The sequence below is a fragment of the Sapajus apella genome, unplaced genomic scaffold, assembly GCF_009761245.1.
Source record: "Sapajus apella isolate SASKATOON/1434 unplaced genomic scaffold, GSC_monkey_1.0 scaffold12, whole genome shotgun sequence".
Lineage (NCBI taxonomy): Eukaryota > Metazoa > Chordata > Mammalia > Primates > Cebidae > Sapajus > Sapajus apella.
The window spans coordinates 31,310,592-31,326,406 of record NW_022436952.1 but is presented as its reverse complement, the minus strand read 5'-3'; the positions used below and the strand labels follow the sequence as shown (position 1 = coordinate 31,326,406).

The 15,815-nt window shown below is 40.3% G+C and overlaps 1 protein-coding gene across 16 annotated transcripts in view; it reads left to right on the top strand.

The window, feature by feature from the left end:
- The window catches only part of ACACA (acetyl-CoA carboxylase alpha), a 328,053-nt gene that overhangs the window by 110,080 nt on the left and 202,158 nt on the right, over window positions 1-15,815 (top strand). For all 16 annotated transcript variants that reach the window (XR_004269722.1, XM_032280776.1, XM_032280784.1 and 13 more), the window contains one exon: window positions 14,530-14,662. Coding sequence is in view for 15 of the 16 variants with exons in the window: in XM_032280776.1 (XP_032136667.1) it covers window positions 14,530-14,662 (133 nt within the window). In the remaining variant the exon portion in view is untranslated. The remainder of the gene's footprint in view (window positions 1-14,529; window positions 14,663-15,815) is intronic.

The following is a 15,815-nucleotide window of genomic DNA, read 5'->3' as shown; positions in this document are numbered from 1 at the left end:
AGGAGGCAGAGGTTGCAGTGAACAGAGATCATGCTATCACATTCCAGTCTGGGTGACAAGAGTAAAACTTTGTCTTAGAAAAAAAATATATCTATATCTATATCTATCTATCTATATGTATATATAGATATACACATGTATATATATACACACACACACTATAATGTGTTTTATATATAACATTGTTTTTATATAAAACCTCATGCCTATACATATAGAAATAAAACATGCGAGTATATATATATCTCTATAAGTATATATTAATATATAGTGTCTGAATGTTTGTGTCTTTGCCAAAATTTATATGTTGAGGCCAGGCATGGTGGTTCACACCTGTAATCTCAGCACTTTGGGAGGCTGAGACAGGCAGATCACCAGAGGCCAGCAGTTCTAGACCAGCCTGGGCAACATGGCGCAACTCTGTCTCTACTAAAAATACAAAAATTAGCTGGGCGTGGTGGCGGGAGCCTGTAATCCCAGCTACTCGGGTGGTTGAGGCATGAAAATCGGTTGGACTTGGGAGACGGAGGTTGCAGTGAGCTGAGATCGTGCCACTGCACTCCAGCCTGGGCTGGAGTTTTTGTGTAATATATACACACAAAATGTATATATTAAAATCTAATCACCACCATGTCAAGAAGTGAGGCCTTTGGGAGGTGAGTAGGTCATGGGGCAGAACTCTCATGAATGGGATTAGTACCCTTATAAAATAGGCTCCAATGATCTGCCTTGCCCCTTCCACCATGTGAGAACACAGTGAGAATGAGGCAAGCGACTAGGACCTGGAGGCAGGGAACCTAAGGACTACCTAGAACTAAATCAAATGAAAACAAACACTTCCGCTATGACAGGAAACATCGTTTTCATTTACATAACATGTACACTAAATAAATGACTGTAACTTCACTTCATCTTCATTTATACAGGATGTACACCAAGTAACAATGGAAATCTCTAGAGGGTATTTAAACCCCAGAAAATTCTGTAACCAGACCTTTGAGCTACTTGCTTGGGCCAGCACCAAATCTGTAGAGCCTGCTTTATTTTTTCTTTTCTTTTTTTTTTTTTTTTTTAATTTTTGGATTTTTTTGAAACAGAGTCTTGCCCTGTTGCCCAGCCTGGAGTGCAGTGGTGCGATTTTGTTTCATGGCAATTCTGCCTCCTGTGTTCAAGCAATTCTCATGCCTCAGCCTCCTGAGTAGCTGTGATTACAGGCACCCACCACCCCGCCTGTCTAATTTTTACATTTGTAGTAGAGACAGTGTTTCACCATGTTGGTCAGGCTGGTCTCCAACTCCTGAACTCAAGTTATCTCCCCACCTTTACCTTCCAAAGTGCTGGGATTACAGGCGTGAGCCAGTGTGCCTGGCTGTGAGCTTTCATTTTTGATACATCTCTGCTTTCATTGCTTTATTCTTTCCTTGCTTTTTTGGTGTGTGTGGTGTACAATTCTTTGTTCAGAACACCAAGAACTTAGACATCCTCCACTGGTAACATATTTTACCAAGCCAGCCAGGAAGTAATCCCAAAGTTTGAGATTTATTTTTCTCCTTTGTTTTCCTTGCTCCATGCAAGGGAATCTCAATCTCTCTCTCTCTCTCTCTCTTTTTCTTTCCAACTTGGGACCCTTGGTGGGCAGCGCTTAGATGCAGAGGCAACTGTAGGTTTCTGGCCAGGGCCACTCTGAAGGACTGTTTTTTATCTTTTCCAGTTGTGGTCCCTGATCCCTATATGTGGCACAGCTTGGGGCAAACTTGCACATGTTTCAGGCAACTTAAACCTTCTTTTCTCATGCTAAATTCTTCCCTCTCCTCTACTGGTTAAGGACAGAAGAAACCCACCCAGCCTCCAGTTCCCATCATTTCAGTTCGTGCCTATCACTCTAGTGGAACAGGAAGAATGGGAAAGTGTAGCCTTATCAAGTTATTAGGATGCCAGAAGTTGAGGCCTTCATCCAGTAATGAAAGGAAACCTCATAGTAGGCCATCGCCCCCTGAAGGGAAAACATGCAAAGTGGCACCAGTGCCCACCTAAGGTCAGAGACGTCTGACACTCTAAGACCAGACCCCAGAATGGGATGATCCAGGGATCCTCCATACCTCAACTTTTCCAAAGGGGACACCCTAGGCAGAGTTCTGACATCTAGTATTAAGCCCTCCTTAGAATTTTCTCTCGAAGGTGCAATGCTGTTTGGCCCCAATATTCTTTGGAATCTGGAGTTTGCTGTTGAATGGGAAAGTGGGATGGAGTTGCATGTATCAAACTGCCATGGAAACTGCTTTATCTGAAATTTTGGTTCCCAGCCTTCATTGGATTATCTACTGGGGCAAACAAAGTAAAACCCCCCAAGCTTGTATTGCTATCTCATGGCTTAAGGATTCAGGGTAAAAGCCATTGAATCTTCGTTTGTGTGCGTCTATATATGTCTAATTGTGTTCATTTGTATGTATACTTATATGTTGTGTCTACCCAAATTGGCTTATAAATAAAAAAGTGCTCATAAATAACCTTAATAAGCCTAAGCAATTTTCAAGTTCACGTGACTTAAGTATAACTTTACTAAACAAACTGGCTTTAACACTATTAATGAAATAAAAATAGAAATGCCTTCAGAATTGTCAGAATACATTTTTATCTGAATTTGATATTTGTCTCTGCTAAATATTTGGAGATGTCAACGTTTGGCCTAGGAGGTTGTGAAGCTACTAACTCAGCTCAAACAAAATGATCTTGGTTTGTATGCCTTTTTTTTTTTTTTTTTTTTGACAAATGAGAGTAATTTCATGTTGTTAGCTAAGTCTTGTGAGTTATTGGCAAAAAAATACCAATATATTTAACTTTAAGGCTGTTACTTAAGTTTAGGTGAGCAGTTTATGTTCACTGGCTATTAACATGGTTAACAAGGAAATAACTAACTTTAAATGATAGTGTCTAATATCTCCTTTTACAGAAGTAATCTAAATAAACTGTTAAAAATGAAGGAATTGAGTGTGGTGAATGGGATAAATGTTTTAGGTAAACTTTTTGTGTAAATTAAAATCTTGGCCAGGCATGGTGACTCATGCCTATAATCCCAGCACTTTGGGAAGCCAAGGCAGGTGGATCACTTGAGGTCAGGAGTTTGAGACAGCGTGGTCAGTGTGGTGAAACTCTGTCTCTACTAAAAATACAAAAATTAGCTGGGCATGGTGGTGTGTGCCTGTAATCCTAGCTACTTAGGGAGCTGAGGCAGGAGAATTGCTTGAACCTGGGAGGAGGAGGTTACAGTGAGTCGAGATAGCGCCACTGCACCCCAGCCTGGGTGACAGAGCAAGACTCTGTCTCAAAAACAAAAAAAGTCGTAAAATTATTTTTGATGCTTATTGAATGTCTGGGTCAGTTCCAGTTAAGAAAGAGTTGTGATATAGAGAAATACATTTCTAAGAATCATGAAATTGTTCTTATCTATAATGCTTATATCTAATGATTTAGGATTTCTTGCTTTTTAGGGTTTCACTAAAGTTTTAGGTTGCTAAGGATAAGAATTCTAGTTAACATATAATTAGCACACAAAGGCCGGGCGCGGTGGCTCACGCCTATAATCCCAGCACTTTGGGAGGCCGAGGCGGGTGGATCACGAGGTAAAGAGATCGAGACCATCCTGGTCAACATGGTGAAACCTCGTCTCTACTAAAAAAAATACAAAAATTAGCTGGGCATGATGGTGCGTGCCTGTAGTCCCATCTACTCGGGAGGCTGAGGCAGGAGAATTGCTTGAACCCAGGAGGTGGAGGTTGCGGTGAGCCGAGATCGTGCCATTGCACTCCAGTCTGGGCAACAACAGCGAAACTCCGTCACAAAAAAAAAAAAAAAAATTAGCACACAAAATGTGCCAGAAAGTTGTGTGATTAGTGAGAAAAAATAATAATTTTGTCTAACTCAGAAGTTACCTAAAAGTTAGTTCAAATTACAGATTTGAAAAGGTTATTTTTGAAACAGTGTTAAGGAATCAGTAAGTAGTGGAGAAAGATGTGGATAAATTTAGATAATAAAATATTCCTTAAAACCTGATAGAGAATTGGAGAAATTTGGTTAATTAACATTTTCATAGTCAAAGCTCTTAGTCTTGCTTAAAGTAAAAATAAGTATTGTAAAGAAATAGGTCTGCAGTTTGCCAATTTTTTTATATATATAGTTAAGTATGAAGCTGGATTTAGTGTGGAGCCAAATTTCACATATATGCTTGCATTGCTTCATACTATGTTTACTGTTTTGCATGGATAGTGCCAGCACTAGAGTACTTATTGGTCATTTGTCTAGAGTGAATTTCTTTTCTTTTCTTTCTTTTTTTTTTTGAGACTGAGTCTTGCTCTGCCGCCCAGGCTGGAGTACAGTGGTGTGATCTCAGCTCACTGCAACCTCTGCCTCCTGGATTCAAGCGATTCTCCTGCCTCAGGCTCCAGAGTAGCTGGGACTACAGGCATGCAACACCACATTTAACTATTTTTTGCATTTTTTTTTTTTTAATAGAGATGTGGTTTTGCCATGTCGACAAGGCTGGTCTTGAATTTCTGGCCTCGAGCCATCCACCCGCCTTGGCCTCCAAAAGTGCCGGGATTACAGGTGTGAGCCATGCTCCCAGGCTTCCTATACTCTTTATCCTTTTTTATTCTCTTCTTTTCATTTTGAAATCTTTCAGGATGGCGTAAAGAAAAATGCTTGTGTTAAAAGTCTTATCTTTCTTTTAACTTGCTTATAGAATGACTTTTTTTGGTTAACTTTTTGCTTTCTTTCCCTTGAGAGGAGTTTTTATACTTTGACTTATTCAGAAAGTTCCAAGGGGAATCAAAGCTTGTTTTTCTCAAGATGCTTTGAGAATGTCATAGCAGCATGATGGTAGCAAGGGTAAACCTTAAAAGACTATCAATATATAGTCTAATTTTGAATTATCTTTAAATAGTAAGTTTAGTGTTTGCCTCTCTTTGCATTACTTAGCAAGTTGAAACTATATTCACAAAATAAAATCATACAAATTTGCATGATGTTATACAGAGCTTTACAAATGCTCGTTTCACCTTCTTTAAAATTAGCTATTATCCCTCAGGCCATTGAACAGATAATATATTTCCTTAAAAGTAGTTCAACTTGCTTATTAGATACAAAGCATATTTTTAATCGAATATATGAAATTCATCCTATATTTTGCACAACATTAAAAAATTATTTCTTAGAGCAGTCAAATTAACTTTCCAGTGTCTTCACATTTTTACAGTTTCAATGAAAAAAAAAATTCTCCTAAAAGGCATTGCCCTTTACTCTTGCCTTTCCTTCATGTTTCATTTTATCTTAATTTTTTGATTACTTTAAGACTATATTTATTTAGTATATGTCCTCTCAGATTAGTATAATCATATCAGTCATTTATTTAATAACATCATCAGGCATTCTTTCAGTTCTTGATAGAATTGAGATTTGTAGTGGTTAGTATGGCTGGAATGTATTTGGGGCTTATATATAAACATTGGAAGACATGGTCAGCAAAGATCTAAGAAATTTGTTCTCCATAAACTGTTTCCAAACCACTGCCCCTGGGCTGCATACAGCCCAAGACAGCTTTGAATGAGGCCCAACACAAATTCATAAACTTTCTTAAAACATGATTTTTTTTTTTTTTTTTTGAGAAAAGAAAAAAGGGAAAGAAAGAAAAATAAGAATGAAAGAGAAAGAAAGAGGGAGAGAGAACAGGAGTCTTGCTTTATTGCCCAGGCTAGAATGCAGTCTAAAAATGGGTATTGAAAACCTCTTTTATGCCAATAATTGTGCTTAACAATGGAGACAGGAAGGAATAAGGGAGGAAAATAACAAACAAGCAGCCAACCAATATTTCATTTAAACCTGTGAAATGCTATGCAATTACTGAGGAGCGATTTACTTCCAATTATGTAGTCACTTTTAGAGTAGGTGTGATGTGGTACTGATAAGAATGTATGTTTTGTGGATTTGGGGTGGAGAGTTCTATAAATGTTTATTAAGTTTACTTGTTCCAGGTCTGAGTTCAAGTCCTGGATATCCTTGTTAATTTTCTGTCTCGTTGATCTGTCTAATATTGACAATGTGATGTTAAAGTCTCCCACTATTATTGTGTGGGAGTCTAAGTCTCTTTATAAGTCATTAAGAACTTGCCTTATATATCTGGGTGCTCCTGTATTGGGTGCGTATGTATTTAGGATCGTTAGCTCCTCGTGTTGCATTGATCCTTTTACCATTATGTAATGCCCTTCTTTGCCTCTTTTGATCTTTGTTGCTTTAAAGTCTATTTTATCAGAGGTGAGAATCACAACTCCTGCATTTTATTTATTTATTTATTTATTTAGCTCTCCATTTGGTTGGTAAATCTCCCTCCATCCCATTGTTTTGAGTCTTTGTGTATCCTTGCATGTGAGATGGGTCTGGATGCAGCATACCAATGGATTTTGGCTTTTTATCCAGTTTACCTGTCTGTGTCTTTTGATTGGGGCATTTAGTCGATTTAAATTTAGGATTAATAATAATATATGTGAGTTTAATACTGCCATTTGATGCTAGCTGGCTGTTTTGCCCATTAGTTGATGTAGATTCTTCATTATGTTGATGCTCTTTACCTTTTGATATATTTTTGGAATGGCTGATACTTGTTGTTCCTTTCTATGTGTAGTGCTTCTTTCAGAAGCTCTTGTAAAGCAGGCCTGGTGGTGATGAAATCTCTGAGTACTTGCTTGTTCACAAAAGATTTTATTTTTCCTTCACTTATGAAGCTTAGTTTGGCTGGATATGAAATTCTGGGTTGAAAGTTCTTTAAGGATGTTGAATATTGGCCCCCACTCTCTTCTGGCTTGTAGGGTTTCTGCTGAGAGATCTGCTGTGAGTCTGATAGGCTTCCCTTTGTGGGTAACCTGACCTTTCTCTCTGACTGCCCTTAGCATTTTCTCCTTCATTTCAACCCTGGTGAATTTGAGGATTATGTGCCTTGGGGTTGCTCTTCTTGAGGAATATCTTTATAGTGTTCTCTGTATTACCTGGAGTTGAATATTGTCTTGCCTTGCTAGGTTGGGAAACTTTTCCTGAATAATATCCTGAAGAGTATTTCCAAGACAAAGAGCTTGGATTCATTCTCTTTGTCGCATTCAGGTATACCTATCAAACGTGGATTAGGTCTTTTCACATAGTCCCATGCTTCTTGGAGACTTTGCTCATTCCTTTTTACCCTTTTTTCTCTAATCTTGTCTTCTCGTTTTATTTCAGTGAGTTGGTCTTCGACCTCTGATATCCTTTCTTCTGCTTGATCAATTCGACGGTTAAAACTTGTGCATACCTCACGAAGTTCTCATATTGTGTTTTTCAGCTCCATTAATTCACTTATGTTCCTCTCTAAATTGTCTATTCTCATTAGCATTTCATCAAACCTTTTTTCAAAGTTCTTAGTTTCTTTGCATTGGGTTAGAACATGTTCTTTTAGCTCACAGAAGTTTCTCATCCACCTTCTGAAGCCTGATTCTGACAATTCATCACACTCATTCTCCATCAGGCCTTGTTCCCTTGCTGATGAGGAGCTGCGATCCCCTGAAGGAGGAGAGGCATTCTGATTTTGGATGTTTTCAGCCTTTTTGTGCTGGTTTCTTCCCATCTTTGTGGATTTATCCACCTGTCATCTTTGTATTTGCTGACTATCAGATTGAGTCTCTGAGTGGACGTCCAGCTTGGTGGTGGTGATGTTATTTCTGTTTCTTTGTTTTCCTTCAGCGGATGCCCCACCCCCACAGAGCTGGACCTTCCTGGGTTCAGCTATGCTTGCTGTGAAACTCTCAACCATTAGCATTTCCAATTGCTATTTTTTTTGTGGGGGTGGGACCAGCCGAGCCTGATCACCTGGCTCCCCGACTCAGAGCCCCCTTTTTTTCTTTTCCTAATTGAACGGTTGATTATCTCCCAGGTGCCCCAGTCGCCCACTGAAAAGGTACCAGGATCTATGCAATTTCCCATGTGGCAGCTGCGCCAGCTGAAACAGCGGCGCTGAGATTCATGGTGCTTTTCTGCCTGGGAATCTCCCTGTCTGCCTCCGGGCTTCAGTCCCCTTTTCAATCAGTTGAATGGGCAACTCTGCCTTCCCGGAGCACCAAACACCAACTAAAAGGGCACTCAGTCCCGCATATTCCGCACTGAGAACCGCCGCACCAGGACGCCAGCAAAACAACCACGCCGGCCAAAAGAGTCATGCTGGCAACCCATGGGACTCCTCCGCTGGGAACCCCTTGGTCCGTAGGCAACAAAAATTCATCTGGAAGTTTAGCGTCCACTCACTCCCTGCGCCTTTATTGGGAGCTGCAATCCTGAGCTGCTGCTAGTCGGCCATCTTGGATCTTGCTCCTTTTTTTTTTTTTGTTCATCAGCTATCATTAGTATTAGTGTATTTTATATGTGGCCTAAGACAATTCTTCCAATGTAGCCCAGGGAAGCCAAAAGATTGTATACCCCTGCTCTTAAAACATAATTCTTTTTTTTTTTTGAGACGGAGTTTCACTCATGTTACCCAGGCTGGAGTGCAATGGCGTGATCTCGGCTCACCGCAACCTCCGCCTCCTGGGTTCAGGCAATTCTCCTGCCTCAGCCTCCTGAGTAGCTGGGATTACAGGCACGCACCACCATGCCCAGCTAATTTTTTTTTTTGTATTTTTAGTAGAGACGGGGTTTCACCATGTTGACCAGGATGGTCTCTATCTCTTGACCTCGTGATCCACCCGCCTCGGCCTCCCACAGTGCTGGGATTACAGGCTTGAGCCACCGCGCCCGGCCAAAACATAATTCTTTACATGAATATACAGTGAGTAATTAACTGACCATATTCAATACAGATTAACTTAAGGCAGTACTGTAGGGGATCAAGTTCAAGGGCTTGGAGTCGGAAAGGTTGGATTCAGATCTGTTTTGTCACCTCTGGCTGTGTGAACGATCATGGGCAAGTTACCTAATCCCTCTGAGCCTCACTTTTTTCCATTTGTAAAATGTTGCTCAAACAGCATTATTGTCAGGATTAATATGCCTTGCATGTAAAGAGCTTAGCATAGTATCTGTCCCATAGCGAGTACTCAGAAATGGTAGTTATTTTGTGTAATTGTCAATAATTAATAAATAATAATCATCACCATTCAAAAATGTTTGAGCAGGCCGGGTGTGGTGGCTCCCACTTGTAATCCCAGCATTTTGGGAGGCTGAGGTGGATGGATCACTTGAGACCAGGATTTTGAGACCAGCCTGGCCAACATGGTGAAACCCCATCTGTACTAAAAATAGAAAAAATTGGTTGAGCGTGGTGGCATGTGCCTGTAATTCCAGCTATTCGGGAGGCTGAGGCATGAGAATCACTTGAACCTGGGAGGCAGAGGTTGCAGTGAGCCAAGAGATTGTGCCACTGCACTCCAGCCTGCGTGATAGGGTGAGACTCTATCTTAAAAAAAAAAAAGACCCCAAAGATGTTTGAGCAGCTTCTGTCTGTGCCAGGTACCCTTTGGAGCTGGAGATATAACAATAAACAGGATCTCTGATCTCAAGGGATGAATAAGAATGTCTGACCTTAAGTAACACACACTCTTTATCGGGGAAAACAGATATGTTAAACTCATGTAACAGTCCAGTATGATTAGGAGGAAAGATGTAAGTGCAAGTTCTGGTGTGGCACAGGGGAAGCTCAGTTACCTACCACCTTAAGGATTGGAGCTGGAAGGATCAGTATCAGCAAAGGCTCACTGGGAGTACTGACGGGTTAACTGCATTTTGTAGAATGAATTGGACTGGTACTGACAAAAATGTTATAATGCAGATAGAGTAGATTGTATTTCTGCTGGAAAGCACATGATGTTGGTTAGGTATCTAAATGTATATAGGGGTAATGGAGAAATGGAAGTTTCTAAGAAGATCAGTCCTAGTTTGTATTTTGATTGACATTTGTATCCTCAGATTTTTAAATACTTGTGGGATATGAAGTGGAGGTGCCTAGAGGGTTGAAGGTAATGAGGACGAATGAAGAAATGTTTGATTGTGCCTTACCTATAGTTGCTGATTTTCAAGATGTGGGTACTTCCTTAGCCTTATTCTCTGTGTTGCCTTTCCATATCATTAGTAACAGTTCTTTAAAAGCCAACTTTATTGAGGAATAATTTACAGTCAAATGGACCTGTTTTATGTGGACAGTGAAATGATTTTTTTTTTTGAGATGGAGTTTTGCTCTGCCGCCTACGCTGGAGTGCAGAGGTGTGATTTCGGCTCACTGCAACTTCTGCCTCCTGGGTTGAAGCAATTCTTCTGCCTCAGCACTCGAGTAGCTAGGACTACAGGCACGTGTCACCATGCCTGGCTAATTTTTGTAATTTTAGTAAAGACAGGATTTCACCATATTGGTCAGGCTGGTCTCAAACTCCTGACCTCAGGTGATCCACCTGCTTTGGCCTCCCAAAGTGCTGGGATTACAGGCATGAGCCATCATGCCCTGCAGTTAAATGAGTTTAGTTTTAAAGTCAGGTTTGTTGAAGTATAATTTATGTACAGTAAGGTTTACCCCCTTTTTTTTTGGAGGCAGGGTCTCACTCTGTCACCCAGGCTGGAGTGCGGTGGTGTGATCACAGCTCACTGCAGCCTAGTCCTCCCTGGCTCAAGTGATCTCCCAGCTCAGCCTCCCAAGTAGCTGGGATTACAAGCATGTGCCACCAAGCCCAGCTAATTTTTTGATTTTTTGTACTGATGAGATCTCTCTGTGTTGCCCAGGCTGGTCTTGAACTCCTGGGCTCAAGCAATCCTCCTGCCTCGCCCTCCTAAAGTGCTGGTATTACAGGTGTGAACCACTGTATCAGGCCAAGTTCACCTTTTAAAATTATGTATTTTGTTGGTTTTAACACATACATCTACCTTTGTAACCATTACTACAAGATCAAGATACAGAACGTTTCCATCATTCCCATACCCCTTTGCAGTCAGTTCCCACAGCCCAGCCCACTGATCAGTGTTTTGCACTATAGATTAGGTATCATTGTTATAAAAGTGGAGTCATATGGTATACACTTTTTTGTGTTTGGTTTCCTTCTCTGAACATGATGTTTTTGAGATTCATTCATGTTATTGCTCAGTCTTATACACTGATACTGATAATGATCCATGGACTTGGGCCCCAAAGGAAATAGGTTCATGACAAAGTTAAGGACAGGAAGGTAATTTTTATTTATTTAAAAATATGTGTAATAAAAATGTTAGAATATATGAAGGAAAAATTAATCAATTGAAAAAAAAACAAAACAAAACATGTACCCTGGCGCTGTTTTCAGACCTCATTTGTTTATTATCATTAGATGTGTTGCATAGTGTAATTGGAAGAACATTGAAATGACCATGAAACATGGTTTTCTGGTCCATCTATGCTACAGATTTTTTTTTGTGACCTTAGACAAATCATTCTACTTGTGGGCCTCTTTTTCTATATGGTCCTTCTTAACTTTAAAGTTCCAGTCAAGATGCCACATAACTAAATACCTTGATAGAAAAGGATGAAGAAAATTTTATTAGATTGAGCAGCTTGAAATGTCAATCTCTAAGAAGGGTACAGAGCATTTTATATGAGTGCCAACAGCAGAGTACATAACCTTTGTTACGGCTGTCCTTTAGTAGGCAAAGTAGCTGCTAGATTCTGAACTGTTCCTTCTTTTTTTTGTTTTTTAAGATGGAGTCTTGCTCTGTCACCTAGGCTGTTGTGCAGTGGCTTGATTTCTGCTCACTGCAGCCTCTGCCTCCTGGATTCAAGCAATTCTCCCACCTCAGCCTCCTAAGTAGCTGGAGGTTTAACCATGCCTGGCTAATTTTTTTTTTTTTTTTTTTTTTTTTTTTTTTTTTAAGTGGAGACAGGATTTCACTATGTTGGCCAAGCTGGTCTAGAACTCCTGGCCTCAAGTGATCTGCCTGCCTTGGCCTCCCAAAGTGCTGGGATTACAGGTGTGAGCCACCATGCCCAGCCTTGTCCCTTCTTGTTATGCTCCTGTAGGTTGTGGTTTTGCAAGTTAAGAGCCTCACTAAGTCATGTGAGGTATAGGGAAGATGTCCACTAATTGAGTTTTATTGATAGAGACACTCAGAGAAGAAAGAAAGATTGGTTTTATTTATATATGTACATGTAAAACACCGTATGTGCACAGAAAGCTAGATGGTGTCCTGCATATGTGAACATTTTAATCATACTTTATTAGTTTGAAACGATAACTTACTGCAGCATCAAGGTTAAATTGTAGCCGAAAGGAAGAAAAGATGGGACTAGAAAAAGAAGATAGCTGTCTATCAAACGCTGATATCCACTATCTTATTTAATCGTCTGAACACTCTTTTGGAGGGTCTATCAGTTAAGGTGCGGTCACAAGGAAGAGAAATTGCGCTAGGTGTTATTAACAGAGAGCATTCACTAGCGAGAATTGCTTTCTTGAGTGCTGGAAGGATAAAAGAACAACAACAACAAAAAGGCATGCTAAGGTACCCCAGAGTTAATAACTAGAGGAAGTAGCTATCACCCCTCAAGGCTGGGAGAACAAAAGGGAAACGGCAGTGTTACCAGAACCTAGGAGCTTGGTGAAGGTCCTCTGGGGAGTGGTGCCTGGACCTCTGGCCATAAGCTTTGAGTAGCTGGTACTCAGATCCTTGAGGAGACCTGGCCTGACAGGTGATTGATAGGCCCAGGCAGTGTTGTCCAGAGGATGAGTGATTACGGCAAGGTTGATATTCTGACTGCCAAAGACCCACAACCCACTGCTGCTGGTACCTCTATGGCCTTTCGCCAGACTGTTGAAAGAAGCTAGAGATTGGAATTAAGTCTCTGTTATTGCTGGAGCAATGCTGATAACAGCTGGGAAATAGGAAGGAAGGCCCTTTTCTTAACTTTCTGCCTTCCGGTTTGGTGAACAGAACAGGAAGGAGCTAGCAAGGAGTCTTGGAAATGAAGTTTGCAGAATCTTGGCCCCATTGTCACAGAGCAGAGCATAAAAGGGTAGGCATGGAGCTGAAAGATATAAGTAAATAACTGGGACAGTGAATATTATGCATATTTTATAAAGAGAACACTGGAGCTGAAAAGGTTGAATTATTTGCAAAAGATCATTTAAGTGGAGTGATCTGGAATATAAACCCAGGCCTGTGCTGTTTCCACTATTGTATATTGTCTAATCCAAGTGGTATTGTTTATTAGAAACACTATTATTTTATGTACCACTAATGAAAAAATGCGGTACTGCCGGCCAGGCACAGTGGCTCACACCTGTAATTCTCAGCATTTTGGGAGGCTGAGGTAGATGGATTACCTGAGGTCGGGAGTTCAAGACCAGCCTGATTAACATGGCAAAACCCTGTCTTTACTAAAAATACAAAAATTAGCCAGGTGTGGTGGTGCGTGCCTGTAGTCTCAGCTACTCTGGAGACTGAGGCAGGAGAATTGCTTGAACTTGGGAGGCAGAGGTTGCAATGAGCCGAGATCCCACCAGTGTACTCCAGCCGGGCAACAGAGTGAGACTCTGTCTTAAAACAACAACAACAAAAGCAGTACTGCCAATTTAATAAGGCATCAATTGTAAAATACATACCAATTTCAGAGATTTTTTTTTTTTTTTTTTTTTTGAGACACCCACCATCTCATTCTGTCACCCACGCTGGAATACAGTGGCATGATTATGGCTCATTGTAGCCTTGACCACCCATGCCCAAGCAATTCACCTTCTTCAGCCCCCCAAGTAACTGGGACTACAGGCACACAACACCATGCCAGCTAATTTTTGTATTTTTAGTAGAGTCAGGGTTTCGCCATGTTGCCCAGGTTGGTCTCGAATTCCAGGGCTCAAGCCATCCTCCCATCTCGGTCTTCAAAAAGTGCTGGGATTACAGGCATGAGCCGCTGTACTTGGCCTCAGAGATTTTTTTTAAAGTAAAAAGAAAAAAAGTAGCACCTTAAAATTGATTAAATATGGCATTATGCTGCCTTATAAGTAATTTTGTTTTGGAGCTGTTGATTTTGAAATACCTAAGGGATACCCAGGTAAAACATTTAGTAGGCAGTTTTAAAATGTGGAGTTATAGCTCATAAGAAAGATGGAAGCCAGAGATACAGAGGTGAAGGTCATCTGCACACCAGAGTCATGATCCAGAAACAACCTTCTAACTTTTGTTTTTGACTTTAATAGTCTTTAAGTCTATTATTTATACCTTCTCATTTCATTCTGTCCTTTGCCTATCTCTTTGCAATGACAACTGTTGGTAAACTTTATTGCGTTTTATTATTCAGGAACACTTTTTTTTTTTTCTTAAATTCCCACAAGCAAGAATTGTTTTCTTTTCCCTTTTTTATTTGAAAAGTATGTGACCTGCCAGCATGCAGTCTTCACAAGGGTGCAGTTGTGAAAGTACTGTTGTGGGTATGGTAGTGAAAAGCAGGTCTCCAGAAAATACAGATGGTGTGAAGAAATCCTTCTATAGATTTTCATGGTTTCTCTATTTTTAAAGGTCCAGCATGTCTGGCTTGCACCTAGTAAAGCAGGGCCGAGACCGAAAGAAAATAGATTCTCAACGAGATTTCACCGTGGCTTCTCCAGCAGAATTTGTTACCCGCTTTGGGGGAAATAAAGTGATTGAGAAGGTAAGTTGTAACTTGCTGAATTATTTTGTCAAAAGCACATAAGATTTAATGCCTACCTAGATTTGTTATCTAGATTTGCTCCCAGTTGATATTTAGATTCTCAGAGGCTTTGCCTCTTTATGTGAATTACTCTTTCTACCTCCTTAGCATCCTGTTAATATAATTTTACTTTTTTTCTGTAATATGTATTTACCATGGATAATTTAGTCATAGCTAATTAAGGAGTTGAAATAGTGCTTATAAAGTTATTTTTGAGTCCTAGCAACTTGGGAGGCTGAAACAGAAGGAATTCTTGAGCCTGGGAGTTCAAGGTTGCAGTGAGCTATGGATTGTGCCACTGCACTCTAACTTGGGCAACAGAGAGAGACCCTGTCTCAAAACAAAAAAAGTTATTTTTGAAAGATCTTGTGAGGGTGGGACTGCACTGATCCAACAGGGTGTGAGGAATTGATTAGCTTGTAGGGTGCTGGTGGAGAGATAATATGCCACAGCATTGGATTGAGAGCTAAGGGAGTAGAGAGAGTTTCAGAAGAGAAGGCTTAAAGAGTTTGATACAGTGTGACTTACTGGTTTCCACCAGGTATTTGAGATGTTTAAAGGGAATATACCACATGATATACTTAGAGATTCCAGGTATTTTGAAATGTAATTCTGTGTTACTTTTATCTAAACCATGTCAGAGCTGAGAGGATGATTCGGTTGAAATAGCTTCCAGTGATTAAAAGATTAAAGAATGGGGACCTATATTTCTACTCCTAAAAGTATTACTTCAGCAGCATCCTTTTATTAGTCTTCCAATAAAGATAGATTATGTATCTATTAGTCTGTGTTATCCTCAGAGGCGTTACTGCAGGGCAGGTAAGGAGATGAAAGATTTGTTTACAGAAAGTCTCAGGATTATTTGATTTTTCTACAACAGTGACCATTCTTTCTGAGGCATTCTCTGCAATTCTCAGGCATTGGAGTTCAGTATTTTGGAGAAAAGTGACTAATACCAGGGGTTTTAAACATGTTCAGTGCTCAGTATCTCATTTCATGGCAACAGAGAATAGTGCATGGCCCTGTACTGATTGGCCTTCCCTGGTTCCTGATTTTATAATACATCATCCCCCTGAATTTAATTTTCTTCTGTTCCCTAGTAATTGATATGGTA